Below are 25,703 nucleotides of genomic sequence, written 5' to 3' on the forward strand. Positions count from 1 at the left end.
TAGAATATTCACGGTTTAATGAAAAATTTTGATTTTTTCAACACAAAAGATATGGTATATTTTACCCGCTAAATATTATCCGATGACCACCCAAATTAGTAGGCTTCTTCCCCGCCCTAAACTCTATCTACATGCGAAATTTCGCGTCGATTGGTCTAAAATTGCGACCTGTATAGCTACTGCAAAATCCGACATTTTTTCAGTATTTGGTCCATTTCAACCCCTAAACATTTGGCGATCATCTCCAAAAGCAATAGGGTTCTATTCTGGTCCAAGCCCCACCTACATTCTAAATTTCGTGAAGATCGGGCCATAATTGCGACCTGTAGAGTGATTACAAATTAACATGGACAGACGGACAGACGGACAGACGGACAGACGGACGGACGGACATACATAGCTAGATCGACTCAGCTCGGCGAGCTAGGAAGATCCATATATACTTTCCTATGTGGGAAACCAATATTTCGAGGTGTTACATAATTTTTGGCCCAATCAAACTTATAATACCCCCAACACATAGTGTTGTAGGGTATAAAAAAAAAAGAGAAGAAAACTCAACAACAAAAATCATACATACCGGCTAAAGTGTTCTGTGTATTGGCCCATTACTTTATAGGGTTGATTGGGTATAACATGACCATCGACAATGGGACCCAATGATGTTGAAAATTGTGACAAAGATGTTGGTATCTTCATAATGTCCTGATAGCTGTAAAGAAGCAAACAAACAAACGCAAAAATAAGTAAAAAGGATTTTTTCCTTAAAAGAGAAGGCTTGACAAAGAATTACTCTAATAAAAATGGCAAATAATAAAGGAAAAACAAACATGTGGCCGACAACAACAGCAAAGGCATGTAGAAATCCATAAGTACATATGTGTTACATTGTGGAATTTTACACGTCCAGATATATATTGCCTACACACATGCCCACATATATACAGGGTGAGATAAAAAAAAACTACAACACAGTCAAAAGCCACAATTTTTGCATTTTTTTTAAATTTTATTGAATGAGAGCAAAAAATTTCGGGAATAGCATCAAATTTTAGAATAAGTTTGGATTTTCTTGAATTGGTCACCTTTGGCACGAATTATGGCCTTCAACCGGCCAATGAAACCATCACACGCTGCCTGAATGTTACTCTGCGGTATTTCGGCCGGTGAAGCGCTTGCTTGAGGTGATCGACACTTTGGTATTTTTTAGTACCAACCTTGCTTCGCCTAGTACTCCAGACACAATAGTCCAACGGATTGGTATCAGGAGATTTTGGTGGCCGTTGTGCGTTGGAAAAGAAGCAAGGAACCTCATTTTGTAACCATTCTTAGGTGGCGCGTGCTGATTGCGATGGTGCTGAATCCTGTTGGAATGTCCAAGGCCTGCAGCCAAAATGTTTGCGTGTCCAAGGCTTTAATACACCCTCCAGAATATTTTCGCGCTAATATTCGGCACTTATTCTGTTGCCACGGTCAATTAATACGAGCGGAGAGCGACTATCGGCTGTTATGGCGGCCCACACCATCACCATGACCGGTTCTTGAGTTCTGGTGGCCTGCCGAATGTGCACATTTTCTGCTGACCTCTTTGGTAAGTAAGTACGATCATTCAGTTGTTTACAAACTTTTGGATAACCAATGTTTTCTCATCGGAGAAAACCAAATTCGCAGTTCACCACTTTCGGCCAAGCGAAGCAACTCTTTAGCTCTTTTGAGTCTATTTTCTTTCTGTTGCGGTACTTGCGGTGGCTTTACCCCGAGCTTATTTTTCAATATTTGCCGAATAGAATATTCCGATATGTTCAGCTGACGGGCCATTTTTCGGCCACTGGGACCCGGGTTTCGATCAAGTCTCTTCTTTGCTTTTCGAAACCTTTCTGCTGATGTTGATGTTTTTTTCCTTCCACTACCTTCGGGCTACGCTACCAGTATCACGGTATCAAAAATTTATTCACATTTAAATGCTGGAGTGCTCTAACGATAGCCACTTGTGGTTTTCCAGCCAAATATAAAGCGATCACACTATCACGTTCGTATTCCATCACGAATAATTTTTTTTTTCTGGAAAATTCTCACCAAAATGCTTTTGTACGCTTGTAAGCAACATAATGAGCTGTCACTGGAATAATTTTTATAGCTGTCGGACAAGTGGCATAGAAATAACAGCGGTCTGAAGTTGGTTGCAGTTTTTTTCATCTCACCCTGTATGAGTTGAATGAATGGATGTAGGCTAATAGGGATTTTTATTACATTTCTTCATTATATTCTTGTTGGCAACAATTTCTTTTGCTTTGTTTGTGGCCAAAAAAAAAAGAAGAAGAATGAAACCCACACACACACACGCATACATACGCATACTTTCACCCAGACAAAGAATATTTTTAATTATTTAAAATGCCTTAAATGCTTTAGGTTTTGTTCAGTTAGTCCTTGTCCTCATAAATAGCACTGATACTTGTTGCAAGTATGGCAGATTGCTTTACTCCACTTCAATGGATGTTTTTACATTGTTTAGATACAGTGGAACATGTGAAATGAAATGTTAGGCGTACAAACTTCAAACTTTTATGTCAATGACCTTGAATATTTGACGTATTAAAATATTGGTAAAACTTTGTTTTAAATTTTCAACAAAGAAAGTTGTTCTTAAACATAACTTATCGGGCTATTTTCTAAAAACAAAATCCAAAGTACATATCACCATGTATATGCTCGCGATCAAACAAAAAGTTAGTGACCCCACCCAACTGAATTTACCCCTCGACATCACACTGAACTGTCATATTATGCAACCACAATAAATCGACACTTTGTAAATTGTATATTTTGTAAAAAAAACAAACTATCGTTTGTTTTTGCAAGCAATTCCTAATAAATATTTATGAAAAATCAAACTTTATGCAATGTTGGCGTTAAAATGCCACAAAAAAAGAATGTTTTGCATAAAAATTCATTGAACAACGAAATAAAAAAACACCAATTCAAGGTAATTATAAAAAATGAATATTCATTTCATATTCTAACAAAATTGCATGCATGTACAAAGTGTTTACCAAAGATACTTGTAAACAAGTTAAATGAAATTCAAGGATGAAAAAAAGCGATGACTTTTTTCCCGCTATTTACATAATAAATGATATTTTTTGTTGAAAAATGAACCTTTTGCTGGTTTAAGCATAGAAAAACAATCTGAATTTAGCTTTTTTAGAAATTAGCGGATTGTAGAAGTTACTACGAAACAGAGAGATTTAGATTTCTATAGAAGGGATCAGCTTCTGAAGCAGGGGTCAGCTACATTATGAACTTGCTCTTTACAAGTAAATCCTAGAATCACTAAAATTTGTCCGTCATTTTAAAAGTGTAGCTCATTAAGGGTATTTATTTAAATACAAATTGACATCTATATATGCAGCAGTAGCTAATCAGTTTAGTCTCCAAATTAAATTTGGATCAAAGTTTCATTAGCGATATACCAAAAACTTTAAATTAGCTGAATATATTGGATTTTACAGTGTAGTTCGGAAAGATGTCAAATTGAAGCATTTTCATTTAAAAAAAAATGTTTCTAGGTGTAACCATATATATTCACGTCGAAGCATGGACCGAAAATTGAAAAAAAAATTTTAACAAATTTGTATACAACAAAGTTCCCTAATGCCAAATTAATAGAGGTGACATTTAGATCTGAAATCAAGAAGTTTTTAATGGGATGGGTTTTATACCCAAAGTTGACCTGTAAAAAACAGTTTTAGTACTGATAATACAAAATAATGAATACAGGCAAGTTTTTGCGTAGACTTGAGTTAAATCTGACCCGATCTAACCTTTTATCAATACCAACCCAGCGAGAAGGCCGTCTACGAAGTCTGACAGAATTTATTCAACAACGACATTTGATAAGCACAATTTTTCTTAAAAATGAAGGATTAACGTTCACAATTATGGCTTCGTTATTCTGGCGAAAAATCTTTAAGGTCCCCAAGAATAACACCATTGATCCTTAAAAATATCAATGCGGCTATTCCTCAATATTGGATCCTTGAATAATATTCGTTAAAATTTTCGTCTTCGGTCCGTGAAAAAAGTTTTTTGAAAAATCAACTTCAATAGCTATCTTCGTAATAGAAACAAGTAAAAAAATAAGTAAGTTCAGGCGGACCGAACTTTTAACTCTCCACCATTTTAAAGTATCTTGAAAAATTAAAAAAATCCGTCGAAAAATACCACTTAAATGAAAACAGTTATATGGGATCTATACCAATACGTAGGCCTGCATAATTTATTGTCATGGACGGTAGTATCGCTTCCGAACTTCAAATGTGATATTTGAAAAAATTCGTTGAATAATGTTGCCAATATCGTCAAAAATCGAATAAAGAAAGGTACCGTTAGACAATTCTCTCCCAGAGAATAAAGTACTCAAAAGGAACTCCTTGTGCGGATTTTCAGACAATTCCATTGAAAATTTTGGCTACAATCATCAATATTCCGAATATCGGGCGGTACCATTGTATGGGGGATATACGATATCGTGGACCTATATAGACAATACTCTTTCAGGGGGTAAAGTTCTCAGAAGGAACCCCTAGTGTGAATTTTGAGACAATTCCATTGAAAAATGTGGCTACAATTATCCAAATACCGAATATCGGGAGATACCGTTATGGGGTTATACGATATGTTGGACCCATATAGACATGTGGATTTTCAAACAATTCCATTGGAAATTATGTCTGGAATCATCGGACGGACAGGTTTAAATCGTCTTAGAATTTTACGCTGATCAAAAATATATATACTTTGTTTGGTCTAAAATTATCATTTCGGTGAGTTACAAATTGAATGACGAACTTAATATACAGTCCATACTATGTTTGGTGGAGGGTATAGAATATTCCTTGAAAAACATATGATTGTAGCTTAGTTGATTTTTAAAGTTAGTCCTGGAAATATTGACAGTTCCTGTACCTTGGAAAATTTACGATTATAGATCCAAAACTAAGCAAAGGCGGAGCCGACCATGAAATACCCTACAACACTATTAATGCTGCAATTTTTGGAGAATTTTTTAAATAATATCATACAGTCCTGCTGAAATGTTATCTTTGGCATTTGACCTGTGGCATTTGCCTTATGTTGAGCTGATAGGTATTCAAAACAATTTTACACAAAAATTGTAGTCCATCATACCCGCTAAATATTATCCAATGATCATCCTAAAAGCTAGGCTTCTGTCCTGTATCAAACTTTAACCTCTGCGAAATTTCGTGACGAAGAGAGTCTGTAAAATCCAGATAATTTTCAGTCTTTGGTCCATTTCAACCCAAATTATTTTGCGATCATGTTCAAAATAAAATAGACTTCCCTAACCGAACTCTCATAAAAAATTTCGTGTGGATCGGACTATCCAATATGTCCAGTATTATAATTAAAATATTTTTATTGAAGAAAATTCACAAATTTTTTTACAGTTTATACTTTTCTGCCAAAATGTATTTTGAATTAGAATTTTTCTGTTATTTTGCCATTGTCTCCAAAATCAGTAGGTTTTTTTTCTGACTCTAAACATAACTCTATGCTAAATTTCTTGAGAAATAGTTGCGACCTTTAGCGTGATTACAGATAAACATGGACAGATAGACGGATGGACATACATAGATAAATCGACTCAGCTCGACAAGATAAGAAAATCTATATGGTGTTGTAGAGTATAAAAATTCCTCGATTTTTGATGTGATAGTCGTCGATATTCTTCCATCGAAATCCTTTTTCTGATCCTTGAAAAACAAATTTTAGAAGTCCCAAATGATTTATTGATATTGAACCTTAAAAATATGTTGTTAACTAATTACGTTTGACGGTAATTAAGTCCTTAAAAAAAATCTCTTAAGTATTCAAGTATTTTTATCCTTCACAACAATGGTGCTTGATCTGCGGATACATGATCCATGAAAAATATTTTTTAAAATATTATTTTGGAAAAAAATTCTTAAAAATCCATTTTTCATGGTCTGCTGGCCCTTCAAAACTATTCTTAAAAATCTACGATTGGTGTTCTATTGGTCCTTGAAAAAATATTCATTAAAAACTCACCAAAATATAAGTTTCTAAAAACATTCTTCGATGAATCTAAAGCAATGCTGTACGATATTGAACATTTAATAACTTTTCGAATCCTTGAAATATGTTTTTTAAATATTCCGCCTTATTACACACCACAACCCCAAGTTTGACCCCCATGCCAAATTTCAAAGTAGTTCTGTTCTGTAACAATTTACAATCTCTTGGTGCTATTCATCCTCTTATAGTACAAAAGTCTATAAATTTTAAATTCCTCTCATTAAATTACTCATTAAGAATGGTGTACAATTTAGTATTTTTCGTATTCTTACCAAAATAACCCCATTTGTTGAGTTCTTTGGAGAATTTATTTTTAGAAAGCTTTCTCTTGATATGATTTCTGTTATATTGCCGAGACGAAAAATTCTTAAAAAACTTTGCACAGGGTTACTTTTGTCCACTTTTTTGATTACCCCCAAGCGTGAATTTTCAAATATTATGCGGACTTTGCTTTATATCGTAAACCGTCATATACTGCACAATCCTTCACTTTCTTCTTCAAAAAAAAAAAAAAATCACAATGGTCACACTGTTCCGAAGATTTATTGCTTAATGCTGAGTGACTTGAATCGTTTTAGTAAGTTTTTCAAGTACATTCATTTTACTTAGAATGAAATTTTGCTCAATAACAATTTCGAAGAAAGTGTATAGTGGCGAGATTGTAACATATATGCCTCACATACATAGCTATGTATGTATGTATGCTATGTATGCTCTTCAAAAAGGCTCTATAAAATATTTACCAAAAAATAAAGCTTAAAGTTTTTAAAATAGAACATGTATTTTATTTTGAAAACAGCTGCAAAATACGTTTCTATATGTTAAATTGCAATACAGCTACAATTGCAAGTGTTCGAAGAGTGGAGCTTGCAGGAGGAGAAGGAAGACATTCAGATTTATGTATTTTCCAACATATTTTGTCATCCTCAGAAAGTTAATGCAGTCAAGTGTGATTTATGGTATAAATATTTAGCAATATCTCTCTCCAGCTTCCATTCTGCTTCATGGTTTCGTTCGGTTACAACGTGCATGGCAAGGATGTTTGTACGAGCATTGAATATTTTGTATGGCTGCAGTTATTCACTCAGCAGCAGCAACAACAACCACCGAATAATGCAACATATTTTCCTTAGTACCTTTCAAAAAGTCAAATACTCAAACAAATGATTTTGTTATCAAGCCATCAACGGTGCTATCATTGTATGTGTGTGTGTGTGTGGGTTTACTCTTCAGTTGTCGCTTTTCTGTTCATTCCTCTTACTCACATACTATTTTCCTTTTTTACCTGTCTGGATTTGATACAAGGAAAAGCAGAAGCTTTTCCTCCTGTTGCTCAGATAAAACCATTAGGCTTCTCTACTCCTCGTAAGGAGCTTTTAGAATAATGAAAAAAATTCTTTTGAAATATTATTTACAAAATTGATGTCCTTAGATGTCTTTGGTAAATATATAAAATAAGATTTCTCCTGGACATTTGCCGCAACAAAAGTAAATTATTTTCCCAAAGATTACCGAGGTTGGTATTTTGGTACTCGAACACCAAAAAGAAAGACAGAAAGAAATGTAAAATATGATTTTGCATTAATAATGCTATAGCCCAAAGGGATTTAGTTGTTGCTGTTGTGGTTTATGTTAAATTTAGACCAAACAGAAGAAAACTGAGACTGAAATGTGGATTTTCCAAAAACAAAAATATTGCAGTTAAAAACACTTACAATGTACGAAACCCACATTATTCAGCCTCATTCAAGGCCTTACAATATTGTAGGGGCTTAGCATTTGTAAGGTTGCCGCATAAAAACGTCCTTCCATTCGTTTTACATGCTGTAAATTTTACACACATTATGTACAGGGAGATAAGTATGCGTATCTCTGTGGGTAAGGCCAAGGTAATGTTAAATGATTTTAAAGGCGGTTTTTATGGAATTGGTATAAGCAATAGGGGGACGACAAGAATTCTTTGAGAAATAGAATATTATTGATGATGACCAATAAAAATCTTAAATCAATGAAATAGGTCAATAATCGGCTACAGTGCAAAGGTATCATCATAGGCCGGCATTGTAATATAAACTCTTAAAAATATTAATTTTGGGACCTGCAAGGTATATAATCTTGATCATCATGAAATTCGGCATAGAATTCCTGTCTGTATGTACACCAGCACTGCTCAAACCCGTCTGCTAGCACATGAGCCCAAACAGAGATTTTTTAAGAGAAAACAAAAATTATATTATTCTTTATTTTTATCCATTCATTTTTATAGCTTTTAAACGTGTATGTTGTCCAAAATTGTTAATAAAGCGATGTTTTACAAAAAATGATATCTGCCATATATGCCCATGTTTTTTAAAGCCAACGTATGGATTTCTCCCAAATTTCATATATTTTGTATTTTCAGAGAGTAAAAACCATTATTGGAAAGAATTGTTCCGATTTATCCAGGATTTATTACAACCTCTATATAATGTTTTAGTTAAACTTCTTCAATGTTGAATTTCGGGTGCTTAATAAATGAAATATACTTTAAAAATAGAGCCTCATAAGAGTCCCGCACAATTAATAGTATTTTAAAATTTTCTCAACCATATTAATGCAAGTTGACCCTTCTGTTTTTTTTTTCAATATGGGTATAATACCTGGTCTTCCTCCAATAGAAGGGCATCCAGATTTTCGTCTATGGCTATTATTTCAAAAAAAAAAAAAAAAAAAAAAAAAAAAAATAAGGCGTTTTGGGTGCTCGTGGAATAAAAACACAACGTACATTTTTAAACATGGATTTTTATACCCTCCACCATACAATTGAGGGTATATTAAGTTTTTTACCTCGAAATATTCGTCGGAGACCCAAAAAAGTATATATATTGTCCTGATCTGAATAAAATTATAAGGCGACTTAACGATTTCCGTCTCTCAGTCTGTTGAAATCACGATAGAGTCCACATTATTTAATCTAAAGCTTTGAAATTTGGTACAAACGGCACCTCCAGATTTGGGTATTTTTAAAGTTTCTATCACATATTCCAACCAAATCAGCTGAAATATGACAATTGGTGTTCTCGGTAGGTCTGTTCTTTCTTTCTCTCTCTTTGTGCATTTATTTGAAACATGGTGAAGGAAGCGAGACATACCCATACTTAATTTTGAGGATCTTCATAGAATCACTTTCTGAGTCGATTTATGCATGTCAGTTCGTCTTTCCGTACGTCCTTGTATTTTTGAGAACAAAATACAGCATTTATTATCCGATCGTTATGGCATTTTCCAAACAATATTTTTTTGGCCCAAGGACAAACCCTATTTAAATTGGTGATAATCGAATCAGATTCAGATATAGCTCCAATATATCTTCAACCGATTTCGGGTTAATTGTGCACCAAATGGCCAATATAGGTCTAAATGACATGAATTTTTGCACATCTAACATAATTCAGTCTAGAAGCAAGTACATCAAATTTGGTAAAAATCGGTTTAGATATAGCTATAGCTCCCATATATATGTTTCATCCGATTTGGTGTTTTAGGTCCCCAAATACGTAATATTCACCCCACAACAATGATGTTTGGTATAAGATATCAGATACAGTCCAGAAATACCTCTGCCAAATATTATCGGGGGTTCGGGATGTACGTTTCCATTTTGTGGAGCTCTGCTTCGATATACATTTTTTTATATATGGTCCTTCCCGAAGTGATATCATGCAATGTACTTTGGTTTTGGATATGCTTCCATATATTTGTTCCCTCTGAAACCAAACTATAACTGATGTAAAACTAAATGTTGATAGCTGGTATGATTTACTTCATATAAAAATAAAAATCTATGGTCGGTCCGCCCGACTGTAGACTTTTCCTTACTGGTTTATTTGTAGTGACAAATAGGTTTCAGCTTGAGTAGAATAACTTAATATGTATAGGTTCATTTTTTCCTATGACGTCCATGTAAGGGTACCTTCTGATATTCAATATTTTAATAATTTTATCTAAATTTTTCACGATTTTTTTAAGTCAATAGTGGAGGGCATTGTATGCTCGGTCCGGACGAACTCAATGTTTATACCCTACACCACAAGGTGGTCAGGGTATTATGTCTTTGTTCATTTGTTTGTAACAGGCAAAAGGAAACGAGATAGACCCATAGTTCCTTTTGATGATCTGCATAGAATCACATTCTGAGTTGATTTATGCATGTCCGTCCGTCCGTCCGTCTGTCCATGTATTTTTGTAAACAAAGTACAGGTCGCATTTATTGCCCGATCCAGATGAAATTTTGCGCAGATCATTTGTTTGGTCCAGGGACGAACCCTATTGAAATTGGAGATAATCGGTCAAAATTTAGGTATAGCTTCCATATATATATTCGTCCGATTTGCCTTTTATTGTGCACCAAACGTGTAATATCAGCCCGAATTGTATGGAATGTTGCATATACACCCAAATTAGGCCTGAAAATATGTATACCAAATTTGATATAAATCGGTTCAGATATAGCTATAGCTCCCATATATATATTGTTCATCCGGTTTGTTATTTTTGTCCACCGCCGCCGTAATATGCACTTTGCAACAACAATATTTGGGGAAACATATCAAATACAGCTCAGAAATATATTTGCTAAATTTTATCGAGATGGGTTCCGATTTGGATATAGCTCCCATATATAACTTCGTCCGATTTACATTTGATTGTGCCCAAACGTCTAATATTTGTCCAAATGGGATGGAATTCGGCACTTACGGCCGAATTGAGTCTAGAAGCTACTACGTCAAATTTGGTGAAGATCGGTTCAGATATAGCTATAGCCTCCATATATATTATTCATCCGATTTGTTATATTTGTTACCCACAACCGTAATATTCACTCCGTAACAACGATATTCAGGGAAATATATCAAATACAGCTCAGAAATTTCTTTGCCAAATTTTATCGAGATCGGTTCCGATTTGGATATAGCTCCCATATATATCTTTATCCGATTTCAAATTAATTGTGCACCAAATGGGCAATTCCGAATTTAAAAGATACAAATGCTTCGGCATATTTAGTCCTTTGAACTTTAAATTATAATTATAATCATTGCGTGTATGATTGAATTATCTCATAAAAACGTTTAATTGTTATGCGGAGCTCTACTAAATTAGCAAAGTGGTGTAGGGTATAATAAAGTCGGCCCCACCCCGACTTTAAGACTTTCTTTACTGGTTTTTATTTGTTTTAGTTCATAATGCTTTCAAGTCTCTTTCGTCAGTTTATTCGTATTTAAAAGTTTAATTGCTCCGGTAACCATAATCCCAAAATTAGATCTTTTTTGAATCCAACCATAAGATTTTCTATCGGCAAGGATTGGCGGAACATAACGCCGATTTAAATATAACATTGTGAACTACTGAAATGACATTCAATCGGCTAAAGATAGTAAATAAAGTGGTCATCGTTATTCAGAATTTTCTCACGTTTTACGGAAGACAAATACTCTATAATTATGTTGGGATTTCCTTGTTGTATCTCAGAAAAGATTCTATTAAGAAACTCGCTCCTTTTTAAGAATTTGAGAGTTTTCCCTCCACAACGGTGTCCATCGGTCTATGTTCTCTTTAACTCAAAATATTTCTGTTAGGCAGAACCAGTCGCTCCATTGCGGCCAAAGATGTAAGTTGTTGATGAGTCTGATAACTTGCTAGTATTTTTTGCACAGTAATTCTTCCCCCATTCCAAAATCTTTTTGGTAGGCGTAGTTTATCTTTTCGTTTCCAAAACTACTTAGGCAGGCGTGACATAATCCACACGGGCATAATCCCCATTATAATTATAAGGATTATGGTCTTTTTTCAGTCATAACCCCGGTAATGGAATGCAGATTATGCCCAAAAAATCGGCCATAATCACCAGAAATTAGCGAACTAATTCCCATAATAATTTGGATTATGTCCGAAACGATTGCGAACATGAGCCTCATTATGTGGTAGGTATTGTTAACCTAATAATGGAAAAGTAATATTTTGTTTCATAGTTTTACTAAATTTTAAAACATAAGGTTTACCAAAAAAATAATGTTTACCATCCACATACACCATTACATATACACCGCCAGTCTTCTTACTATTGAGCTTCCAAAGCGGACTCAAAACATCATCAAGTTATAGATAACACATCTTATTTATGATTGTTAATATAGAATCGCTTAAATCGTCAATTTTCCGTCGTCTTGTAAAAAATGCTCGGCATCTGTTTAAAAAATGCAAATCGGTATATTTTTGTGGACCTAAGTGATTTTAAGAATTGGAGAATGCATGTTGGCAGAATTTTTTTTATATAATCTTTACTAAAAATTTGTATGCAGACTCTTCATCATATAACTGTACCACATAGCATTTTTATTTGTTGCTGTTAAACGCACAAGGTTCAACCAACCTCAAAACAAAATTACATTTTTATATTTACTGTAAAAATTACCTCCTGTGATTTTAAACAATGGCGGTTAATGTGTATTTATCATTATTTTAATTTTTTTTTTCAGTTAAAACCAACATACATTGTTTATATTTGGTTAAATAACATTAAAAAATATATATGTTAATTTCATAATTTAACATTTTTGTATAAATTTTAAATTAACAAATGCTCGCAACAATGTATGTCAGTAAGTAAGTAATTACTGGTAAATGCCAGTGTTATTGTATTTCGCAAAAATTTAATATTCCGAGACATTAATTATAATTTATCTCGATTGTGTTGTGTCAACAGAAGCGATTTTGAAAAGGGTTCATATTTAGCAATGACATCCAATTGAATGACATTTCATTAAAGATACTTCAATGAATTTAATTTGGGATGAAAGGAGAGTTGTCTGCAGCCATTTCCTATATTTTGGAAAATAATTTAAGTAAAAGTTTAAAATCTTGACACAATTCTATGGTCATTGTTGATGCTTAGCTATCACTCTAGGTGAGTGCTGCTCAAGTGAGATTCTTGGATAAACTTCCACTGACCAAAGCCAAGTGGTATGAGTAGTGTCCTAAACAAATACGAGACCCTTAACTGGAAATGACGTAGTCTTCCATCTGATGCGAAATTTGTTTTGCAAATTTTTGTTACTGTTCATCATTACCTGCGAAAAGGGTTGACCAAACACTCAGTGTCCTATGGAAATGCTGTGTAAATAAATACCCCAAAATTTGTGAGACTTTTCCAACAATATTTTAAAGTCACCCTCATTTAAACTCAGTGTGTTGTGGTTATTAATTGGAAAATTGTAAAGAAAATTCGTTCATGTGTGAAAATTAAATTTCTACGAACACTTAGGAATTCATAAATTTATAATTTTTAAATTTAAAAAAAAAAAAATTTAAAAACGATTATGATGCCTAAAAATATATATTGCGTTCAAGTTTTTTAAAAAAATTTAGGAATCATCTAAATTTAGATAAATCATTGGGATGTAAACAGATGGCGGGAAATTGAAAACTAATTTAACATTTTATTAGTGTAAGGTCATACAAATTGGCGTAAGGCATCAGAATAGTGAACCGATATTTATCTTTTTATCTAGAGTTGATAGAAATACTGAGATGTGCAATTATTGGACCTGGCTTTGGATCCCATACAACTATAAGATAAGATTGAACTTTTTCAAAAATTAATTTTCCATAATAGTGTTTACCGTTCCAAGACCCAAATTTTTAGGCCAGGATATAGAGTGACCATGTTCAAAGGGACTTCAGTAATTATAAGAAATATTTCATAATATTTGAGACAATCGCAATTCATTAAGGCTCATATTAGTCATTTGGTGCATAATAACACTGATAAATCTGATCTAATCTCGAAAAAAAAATTGACAGAGGTATTTCTGGTTTTTATCTGATTCAAATTCTAAGTACTTGTTGCCAAGATTCAGTTCATTTGGATTGATATCAGCCATTTGAGATACATCTGATATCGATTAAAAATATATGTGGGAGCTGTATCCAAATCTGATCCGATCTTGAAAAGCTTGGACAGAGGTATTTCTGGGCTGTATCTGATGTCCGGTATCAAATATTATTCTTGTTGAGTGCATATTATGCATTCGAGGGTTTTTAAACCCAAAATCGGGTGAAACATTTATATAGGAGCTATACCTATATCTGAATCGATTTTCTCCAAATTTGAAGTACTGGTTTCTAGGATGAATTCAGTCGGAATCGCCAATATTCAGTTCATTTGGATTGATATTAGCCATTTGGTGCACAATAAACCTGATATTGGATAAATGTGTATATGGGAGGTGTATCCAAATCTGATCTGATATCGATAAAATTTGACAGAGGCATTTCTGGGCTGTATCTGATTTCTGGTACTAAATATCATTCTTGTGAAGGGCATATTTAGAATGTAACACCAAATCCGATGAAAGATATATATGGGAGCAATTTTTACCAAGTTTTATGTACTTGATTCTACACTGAATTAAGTTGGATGTGCCAAAATTAAGGTCATTTGGACTGATATTGATGCACAATTAACTCGAAGTCGGTTTAAAATATATATGGGAGCAATATCTAAATCTGATCCGCTTATCCTCAATTTTCTATAGGGTTCGTCCTTGGGCCAAAAAGTATTGTTTGGAAAAATTGTAATAAAAGCGACCTGCATTTTGTTCACAATAATACATGGACAGACGGACGGACCGACAGACGAACTGACATGTATAAACCGACTCCGAAAGTGATTCTATAAAGATCCTCAAAAGTAATAGTGGATCTATCTCGCTTCCTTCTTCATGTTACAAAAAAAATGTACAATGGCATAACGTGTGGTGTAGGGTATAAATAGAAATTTATCGCAGGGAGTTAGTTAAAATGTTCTTAACTTCTGTCGATAAGATAAAAAAGGTTCATATTAAACCAGTACAATAGCAGTAGTAATGGCTATCTTCTAACCCTTTCTATTTCGATGACGTACACTTAGGCCATGATATATATAACATCAATATTGTTTTCAATTTACACTCACACTAGCTACTCAGAATTTTGCTCCTACGCAGTAATATTTCAAACTTCAGACTTTGCAATTTCCATTAAGCCTTTGCGTCAGGGAACCACAATTACACAATTCCCTGGCCGGTAATAAGACTGCACATTAAGTAGGCATTTTTTTTTTTTTTGCAATTTCGCTTCCCCTATCTACTTTATGAGAGAATTTACTCGATTATGAAATTAGGCGCTGTATTTAAAAAATATGACAGAATGTTGACGACACACATTAAACATTTGAACCTTCACAATTCAGTCTTTTGAGAGCTATCGCTTAGGAACGACTGACAACGCAGAAAAGAATTTTAAACTTCCTTTGGTCGTTGGCATTGTTTGTTTGTCGAAGCATTAGGTTAATTAAAAATTTGTCTCTGTCGCCACAGATAATGGATTAAGTCTCAATGGGGTGGAGATTTTGTGAAATTCCTATGAAATTTTGTGAGAATTTTGTTCGAATCAAATGACAGTTTTAAAGTGTGTTTGTGTGTGTGTGTGTTCTAAAAATTTAACTCCCCCACCTACTTGCAACCATAAACTTGCAAGCCCTGTAAATTTTCAGTAGAAAAAATGTTTGTCCACAAGAAGCTATTGAATATCTCCAGAACCTTGATCTGCATTTGTATTAACAGACAAACAAACCAACCAACTGATATTTCCCAACAATAACTAAATATCATTTGTTGGCCCATAACAAAGCAGCACAAGTAGCATAATTTTCCAACAGCTGCATACAGAGTTAAATTTGAAAAGTTCTGCAATTCGATAAACCCATTTCAAGAAGTCCCATAAGGATTACCCGACATTACATTACAATAATGTACAGCAAAAGTTTCTTCTTCTTTTGTGTGTTGTTGCTGATTACAATCCGTTTTGGCAGAGAACTTTCAAGAAAGTATTAGAAACGAAATCCAAGAAACATTTACGCACCACCATCAGCACCACATAACGGATGGCCAATAAATTGAACAATGCAATACAATAATTGTGTTTAGAATAAGAATGCTTTCAAACATGTTGGCATAGCATCACACATACATACGTACATACATACATACATGCATGTATATGCTCTTTGTATTCTCTCGATAACCAATAGGGTTTTTCTTTTTTATGAAATTTGCATTTTCGATTCATACCTCAAACCCATTTAGAATGAAACTACTACTCTCGGTCATGGCAATGAGTATTTCCAGTCCACAATGTAAATTCTTAAGAATTCAACTTTTTTTTCTGCAATATCGATAGCATAAACACATGCATATGTATATAGGAAATTCAAACACAGTGTTGCCATTTATTAAAAAAAAATAATAATAAACAAGTAAGCAAAGGCTACAGTCGAGCGGGGCCGACCGTTGAATACCCTACAACACTGTAATAAAGAGTAGGCATCTAGTCTGACCCTCATCTTATCCCCATGCAAAATTTCGTAAGGATCGGGCCATAAATGCGATCTGTATATGATATCCTGATATCCTAACTACTTAGTTTTGTTAGCTGTAGAAATATTACCAAATGTTTAATTCAAAATGAAAATATGCCAAAAATATGAAAAAATTGAAAAAATATGAGAAAATTTTACAAAATCAATATTTTCATCTTTAGAGAGATATTTTTATGCCATTTTTTAGATGTTTTTTCTTTCCTGCCAAGAGGCCATTCTGAATTAATGAGAACTGTCGAAATCAGTTCAGCCGTTCTCGACATATAAGATATCTTTCAAGCATATTTTCTTTGATAGACATATATATCGCACATATTTCGCTATATATCCGATTTGTTGGGTGTTAACACCAATGTAAAGGTAAGAAGTAACCTTGTCATGGCTTTGTGATTTCGCCGGGATTTAAAATATTCGCGGTTTCATGAAAAATTTTGAATTTTTTCAACACAAAATATATGGTCTATTTTACCCGCTAAATATTATCTGATGACCACCCAAATTGGTAGGCTTCTTCCCCGTCCTAAACTCTAGCTATATGCGAAATTCCGCGTCGATTGGTCTATAATTGCGACCTGTATAGCTACTGCAAAATCCGACATTTTTTCAGTATTTGGTCCATTCCAAACCCTAAACATTTGGCGATCATCTCAAAAAGAAATAGGGTTCTATTCTGGCCCAACCCCGACCTCCATTCCAAATTTCGTGAAGATCGGGCCATAATTGCGACCTGTAGAGTGATTACAAATTAACATGGACAGACGGACAGACGGACGGACGGACATACATAGCTAGATCGACTCAGCTCGGCGAGCTAGGATGATCCATATATACTTTCCTATGTGGGAAACCAATATTTCGTGGTGTTACATAATTTTTGGCCCAATCAAACTTATAATACCCCCAACACATAGTGTTGTAGGGTATAAAAATAAATATTGTCCAAACTTGTATTATTAAATTTGCTATGTTTGTTTATTTACAACTCATCCATTTGAGTAAACTTTTTCGGAATAAAATTACGATTTTGGCGAATTTATTTTTTTTCTGACATTTCTGGAGGACCATAATTTAAATAAATATATACTATTTTCATATAGGTTATTTTTTAATGATAAATTAATAATTGATACGGCAACACTTTATTTGAAAACAAATACATCAAATCTGTAAAAATACATTTACATATGGAAGAAATTCCATTACCACACTTAGATACTTTGTAATTTATAGCATTTCAATTTAACTTTTATCATATTCGGTATGCGGCAAACAATAACATTTTCATACATGTGCAAGCGGGTGCGTATGTGTGTATATGTGCAGTGATTGGTTTAATAAACAAAAAGGCAGGATGTACATATTTTTCAAAACCAATGAAGAAAGGCAAAAGTCGGGCGAAGACGACTGTAGAAAACTCTACACTTCTTTGTGGGGGATTTTAAAACAATTGTATGTTGCTGTTAATGATAATTTTGATACCGATTCACAGCCCTATTGAATTGGCTATTTAAGGGAAGCTGAACTGTAAACCATTTCCTGCCAAATGAATTGATGACTTTTTATGGAGTCAGTTTCCGATGTTTCTATTAACTCAATTTATTTTCAGTTGTAGGCAGAGCCTAGATATGCAGGTCTTTATTCGCGAGCAGGAGTACACGAAGTTTATCCTTACTCTTGTGTTTTATGTGGGGTTGCTTGAAGTTACTCCTGTTTGAAAAATTAGAGTGGGAGTCAAGATGCTTAAAATGGAGAAAGGGTGCAATTAAGAGAAATAAAATATTTGGTTGTTGATTTGAAAGTGTTGCTGTGGGCTGGGGATGGAGATTGCTTCAAAATCGGTATGAAATAAAGCGATCTCCTTCCAAAGCCAAGGAAACAGGAAACAGCAGAAGCAAGGGGACGGTTTTTCTATAATAAAAATGATATAACAAAAATGCTATAACACTATCATATGCTCTTCAAATTGATTGATTTTGTTTCATTGCAGCCGTAGGTTGGTTCGAGCGGATTTAACTTTTACTAGAAGGCGAGCAAAGGCTACTTGCTCTTATTCGAGTGAGTATATTTAATTTGTTTGTATTACTCTCCAGGAGTATTTCCTACTTCTCCGTCTGTCTGCTGTATGTTCGTAAATAGGTCGTGTAGGTCCACGTTTTCATATAGCCCCAATATAATGGTACCTCCCGATATTTGGTATTTTGATTATTTTAGCGACATTATTCACCGGAATTGTTTCAAATTTGGTGTTTGAAGTTCGAAATGGATACTATAGCCTTGGACAGAAAGTTGTCTGTGCAGGCTCACGTCTTCGTATAGGTCCCATATACAGTACCTCCCTATATTCGGTATTTTGACGATTTTAGGTACAATACTCACCGAAATTGTTTGAGATGTCGTATTTGAACTTTGTAATGGATGCTACAGCCTGCGACAGAAAGTCGTCTATGCAGGTCCAGGTCTTCGTATAGCTCCGATATAACGGTACCTCCGTTCCTCCCGTTTATAATATCCTAATGGGTTATAATAAACAATGCCTATGTATGTCCACGTCGTGTAGACCCCAATATAACGGCTATATTCGATATTTTTAAGATTTCAACAGAATTTTTAACGGATTTTATTTTTTTTTAATTTCCGAATTCGGGTATTCAAAGTTAGGCCTAGCCGAACTTACTGCTTTTTAACTCGTTTTTTACTAGAAATCTATCGAGCATTTCTGAGGTATTATTTTTGGCATGGTCGGGCCAATTGAAAGAAAATTGACTTGGGCCCAGAGAGCATAGGTACCAGATCAAATATGTTTTATTTTTTATGGGATTTTTTTTTTATATCCGCCTAACCTGTACTGACTACAAAACCTGAACTGATAGCTATTTGATACGGTCAAAATGTGCTTCATCACTTGAAGTCCACTTCGTCTAGATGTTCTGCTAAGGGATCTCCCAAAGATCAATATTTTGAATAATCATAGCTCAAATAAAATATGTTGCCGTCTGGTAGCTCCTCGTATATTGTGAATGTTGTAGATAGGTTCCATATAAAACGAATACAACTTGGCATCGTCCAAATTTTTTAATAATCGTAACTCTCTTAAAAATAAAAAGAATTTCCCGTTTGTTCAGTTCCGCCTTACAGAAGGCATATTCATTAGATACTATACAAAATGAGTCATCGAAATTGTGACTTTTGACCCAAGAAAACTTAAAAAAAAAAATCCACTTTTGAAGACTGTCTGGCTGGTGCACAGAAGGTAGCATCCGATTAATTTCAACATTTTCTATATCGTTTTATTTTTGTCAAATTTTGATCGCATTCGAAAACCTTTTATATCGGTCCACTTATTCTCTCTTCTCCACCATTGAATCCAATATTTTAAAAATAAAAAAAATTATAATAGTAGTATTCTATGTAAAGCGTTGGTAGTGCTGCTTTTTGTGAAAATAGCCAATATCAACAGATCAGCTCTTTTCGGACATGCCATAGAAATGTCAAAAATTTTGAATTATAAGTATTCTCATAAAATGTGAGAAAGTTACCGATTTTAGTTGTTTATCCCAATAAAGCTAACTAAGACTAAACCTGTACTAAAGTAACTGTTGACAAAACGACTTTCCTATTTTTCTCAGCCAAATATTATGACAAATTAAGACGAAATATTCTTGCTTTGTAGTGCCAAACATACATATTTATTATATCCTGTGACACACATGTAGTCATCGAGTATGAAATAAACATATGTATGCATTGATACTAATACATGTTCGTAGTCATACAACAATGTACTAGAATTTCAATTCAATATTTTATTTTTTACGATTTTATATTGAATATCCTTTTGCTACTCTAAAAGAAGTTGATCGGGATTTCACTCTTAGAAGGAGAAAATAAAACTCTACAGAAGGATTATTAAATTCTTAAGAATTCCAATTGTTTTTCAAACTATGGAAATGCAGTTTCAAACATTGCTATTGTTGAGAGTAATAGATTGGAAAATGGAAACAAACTACAACAAAAATTGTTTTTATGTAATGAATAAAGAATAATTTGTTTTTCTCTTTTTTCGTACTAACATACCTAACTTACATATATGCTTACGTACAGAGCAGTCAAATAGATTCTCTTAATTGCCACAATAATCCAAAAACTATAGATTTGTAAATTAAAATTTTATATCTAAAGACATAGTACTCGAAAATTACCACAAGTATTGATTTAGCAATTATTGTAGTCATATCGTATTGATTGAATTGCATTTTAGTTTTGCTTAAAATCTCAATTTACTCTAGGATATATTTTCTTCGCAAATTGAGATATGTAACATGATGCAAAACAATCTTTAAATCGTAGCTACAACAAATAGACATTAAATTTTATGGAATTTAAATTGACCCAGATTTTTGCATTTTTTGTTTTCAATTTCAATAAAAAAGTCAAATTTGTAAAGACATTGTTTGCCAGAATCTATATTAACACTGGTTTAATTTTCTATATTGTGGTGTTGAAGCGTTTTTTAATAACATATAAAAAAAAACACCAACAATCCATAGAATATAGACCACACAAAATATTCTGTTGTGGTCAAATTTGTGGCCTCTGCATTGCCCTTAGTGTATGGTAAGAACTTAACTTTTTTCGAAAAAGTAATTTAATTATAGTCCATTGAATATTGCCGTAACAAGTTAACATTGTTACAGCTACGTAAATATATTTTTCGCAGACATGTCATATTTTCCCCATAGTAATTGATAATAAATTAATTGTGTAATATATACCCGCCAGCATGGCGCTGGGCTTTACAGGCATTTAAAACAAAAATGAGTACATATTGATTTTTATTATTATGCAAATTTAATTTATTTAAAGGACAAATTAAATTGTTTTAAAGAAAAATTTTGAAAATGCAGAAAATATTTTTTAAGAGTAGTTAAGCAAGTTTGGCTTGGTGTAGCGAATGACAGATTTTATTTGTGACCAAATTGAGGCTATACATAGTGAGATAAAACCAGTAAGGAAAGCTCAAAAGTCGGGCGGGGCCGACTATATGATACCCTACACCACTATGCATATTTAGTAGAGCTCTCGTAAAAAGGTTTATACAGGGCATTTCAGAGCTCTATGAGATATTTGGTACAAAATCAAAATCTATCTAATTCTATCGTGCATTTTACGAACTATAGCTATCTCTGAACCGGGTTTCTCCAAATTTTACGTATTAGCTTCTAGACTGGTGATTTGGGCTGATATTGACCATTTAGTGCACATTTAACCCGAAATCGGATGAAAATATATATATGAGAGCTATATCCAAATCTGAACCGATTTCGATAAAATTTAAAACAGCTATTCCTGTGCTCCATCTAATACCTGGTACCAAATATCATGGTTGTGGAGTGAATATTACGAATGTATGGCACTAAAACTCTAAATCGGATGAAACATATATATGGTTGCTATATCTATATCTGAACCGATTTTCACCAAATTTGATATACTTGCTTCTAGGCTGAATTTGGTCCGATGTACTAAAATTCAGTCCATTTGGACTTATATCGGCCATTTGGTGCACAATTAACCCGAAATCGGATGAAGATATATATGGGAGCTATATCCAAATCTGAACCGATTTCGATAAAATTACAAACAGCTATTTCTGGGCTGTATCTTATATCTGGTACCAAATATCATTCTTGTGGAGTGCATATTACGAATGTGAGAGGCTTAAACACCAAATCGGATGAAAGATATATATGGGAGCTATAGCTATATCTGAACCGATTTTCTCCAAATTTGATATACTTGCTTCTAGGCCGAACTCGGTTGGGTGTGCCAAAATTCAGGTAATTTGGACTGATAGTGGACATTTGGTGCACATTTAACCCGAAATCGGATGAAGATATATATGGGAGCTATATCTAAATTTGATCCGATTCTCACCAATTTCAATAGGCTTTGTCCTTGGGCCAAAAAAATATTGTTTGGAAAATTTCATCTCAATCGGATAATAAATGCGACCTGCATTTTGTTCACAAGAATGCATGGACAGACGGACGGACGGACGGACGGACGGACAGACGGACTGACATGCATAAATCGACTCAGAAAGTGATTCTATGAAGGTTCTCAAAAGTAACTATGGGTCTATCTCGTTTCCTTCTCCATGTTACAAACAAATGCACAAAGACATAATACCCTTACCACTATGTGGTGTAGGGTATAAAAACGGCTACCATGTTCAGACTGCTGTCATTTCTAAGCCACTCGTCCGACAACTGTTAAAATGATTCCAGTGACAGCTCATTATATTGTTTAAAAACGTACAAAAGCATTTTGGTAAGATTTTTCCAGAAAAAACATTATTCGTGATGGAATTCAAGCGTGATAGTGTGATTTCTTTATATTTGCCAGGAAAACTACAAGGGGATATAGTTAGAGCACTCCAGCATTTAAATGTTAATAAAGCATTTAAATAAACAATTTTTTTATGTCTCGTACCATTGCTCGTTACCGTGATACTGGTAGCGTAGCTCAACGTCAAGGAAGTGGACAGAAGAAAAAGCAACATCCGCAGAAATGGTTCGAAAAAGCGACTTGATCGATACCCGCGTCGCAGTGGCCGAAAAATGGCTAGTGGGCTGAACATATCGCAACATTCCATTCGGCAAATATTGAAAAATGAGCTTGGGGAAAAACCTTTGAAATTCCAAAAAGTGCAAGAACTTATACCGCAACAGAAAGAAAATAGACTCAAAAGAGCTAAAGAGTTGCTTCGCTTGGCCGAAAGTGGTGAACTGCCGAATTTGGTTTTCTCCGATGAAAAACATTTGTTTTCCAACAGTTTGTTAACAAACAAAACGGTTGTGTTTACTTGCCAAAGAGGTCAGCTGAAAATGTGCACCCTCGGTTGGCCACCAGAACTCAAGCGCCGGCCATGGTGATGGTGTGGGCCGCCATAACAGCCGATAATCGCTCTCCGTTCGTATTAATCGACCGTGGCCTCAGAATAAATGCCGAATATTATCGCAAAAATATTCTGGAGGGTGTATTAAAGCCTTGGACACGCAACATTTTGGCCACAGACCTTAGACATTGCAACAAGGCATCATCGCACTCAGCCCGCGACACCCAAGAATGGTTATAAAATGAGGTTTCTTGCTTCATTTTCAGCGCACAATGGCCACCAAAATCTCCGGATACCAATCCCGTGGAATATTGTGTCTGGAGTATTTTGGAAAGGACGGTTTGCACTAAAAAATACAAAAGTGTCGATCACCTCATGCAAGCACTTCGCCGGGAATGGGCCAAAATACCGCAGAGCAACATTCGGCAGCGTGTGACGGTTTCATTGGCCGTTTGAAGGCCATAATTCGTGCCAAATGTGACTAATTCGAGCAAATCTAAACCTATTCTAAAATTTGATGTTATTTTCCGACATATTTTGCTTCCATTCAATAAAATTCAAAAAAATTGAAAAATTATGGCTTTTGACTTTGATGCAGTTTTTTATCTCACGATATAATTGAAATCAACCTCGCTAAAAAATACAATTGCCTTCAAAACTACTTTTTTGGGGGAAAAGGGTTTTCCATATTTTTTGTTATTATCTAGCCATTTAAAATTTTTTAAATGCTGTATGAGACTTATTTCATTTTTAATAATCTTCCTTTTAATTTAACTGTAAATAATCATTTTCCGAATATCCTTGATCAGGGACATTGAAATAATCATCAAAACAAAAATGTTTTCATACTTTCCCTTTATGCTTTTAATTCGGTTTACAAAACCGTCGCTTTTGTGTAAAAATACACCACCTTGAACCTTGCGAATTAATTCCCTTATTATTTACATTTATCCTTTTTTATACAAATTAATCCTTTCAACTTAGCTGTACAATCGAAATAAAACAGTTCGCACAATTGGTATTGATTAATTTCGTATTCGTATTTCATGTTCAAACATGACTTGCAGTAATTCTGTCTGTCATATTCATAATACAAATTAGTAAAATGAAATATGAAAACCTTGACCACCACCACCGCCATCAACCCCTTGAACAACACCTCAACTCAATGTCATCCCAGCAGCAGCAGCGGCATCATCGCCATCATAACCGGGATTTGACCTCATTAATAATTAATTAAATGTTTTCTACTTTCATTTAAAAATCAGTTTTGCAAAATTAAAACGTTACAACCGACGCCTATCCGAACGATTGATGATTGGTGGCCGAACGGCTGATGATGGCCGGTCAATTAACTTGCAATCCACATGGAAACCATTACTGGCTGCCAGATAGTTTATTGTTGTTGTTGTTGTCTGTGGCGTTGTCCAGGAGACTTCCATCGGTTAGTTGTAAATGTTCAAAGTCCATGTAAGTAGATGTAGGCCGAGCAACAAGGGTATTCGACAAAGTAATTACATAAATTTGTGGTGTATTTGTGTGTGTGTGTGTATGTATCTGAAATTGACCACAACTATTGTGCAAACAGAGTTGAGGGATTATAATCAAATACAACACTAACGTTGATGATTGAAGAGTCATGATTACAAAGTAGATGCACAGTGGGGTTAGCTAGTAATAGAAGATTTCGATAATCTGACTTTGGGAAATGAAATATGATATGACGTGTCGAAAATTCGCACCCTGGGGTCATAGGAGGAATCCCTCGGGCCAGTAGGGATATAGGGGGAATAGGGGGCGCCATAGGAGAAAACCATCGGGGGTCCATAGGGGGAATCCCCCGGGGATCCATAGGGGGATACCCCAGGAACCAAAAGAGGAATCCCCTGGGGATCCATAGGGAGTTTCCCCCGGGGATCCAAAATGGGAACCCCCGGGGTCCATAAGGGGGTTTCCCCAGCGGATTCATATGGGGATTTCCCCGGTGATCAAAAGGGGAATCCCCCGGGGATCCATAGGGGGATTCCCCCGGGGATCCATAGGGGGATTCCCCCGGGGATCTATAAGGGGAATCCCCTGCGAGTCCATAGTGGGGATCCCTCGGGGCTCATAGGGGGAATTCCCCCGGGCCAATAGGGGGAATCCTCCAGGCCTCTATGGATTCCCTGGCCATCAACTCGACTCTATTGGGTTGTTTGGCCTTCAGCACGACCCTGTATAAACTAT

At 34.7% G+C, this 25,703-nt stretch overlaps 1 protein-coding gene across 1 annotated transcript in view; it reads right to left on the minus strand.

The window, feature by feature from the left end:
* Positions 1 to 25,703, minus strand: part of LOC101895461 (uncharacterized) — a 122,775-nt gene that overhangs the window by 62,689 nt on the left and 34,383 nt on the right. Inside the window, exon 6 of the mRNA XM_011296967.3 lies at positions 581 to 712. Coding sequence (XP_011295269.2) covers positions 581 to 712 — 132 coding nt within the window. The remainder of the gene's footprint in view (positions 1 to 580; positions 713 to 25,703) is intronic.

The sequence above is a fragment of the Musca domestica genome, unplaced genomic scaffold (genome assembly GCF_030504385.1).
Source record: "Musca domestica strain aabys unplaced genomic scaffold, Musca_domestica.polishedcontigs.V.1.1 12, whole genome shotgun sequence".
Taxonomy (NCBI): domain Eukaryota; kingdom Metazoa; phylum Arthropoda; class Insecta; order Diptera; family Muscidae; genus Musca; species Musca domestica.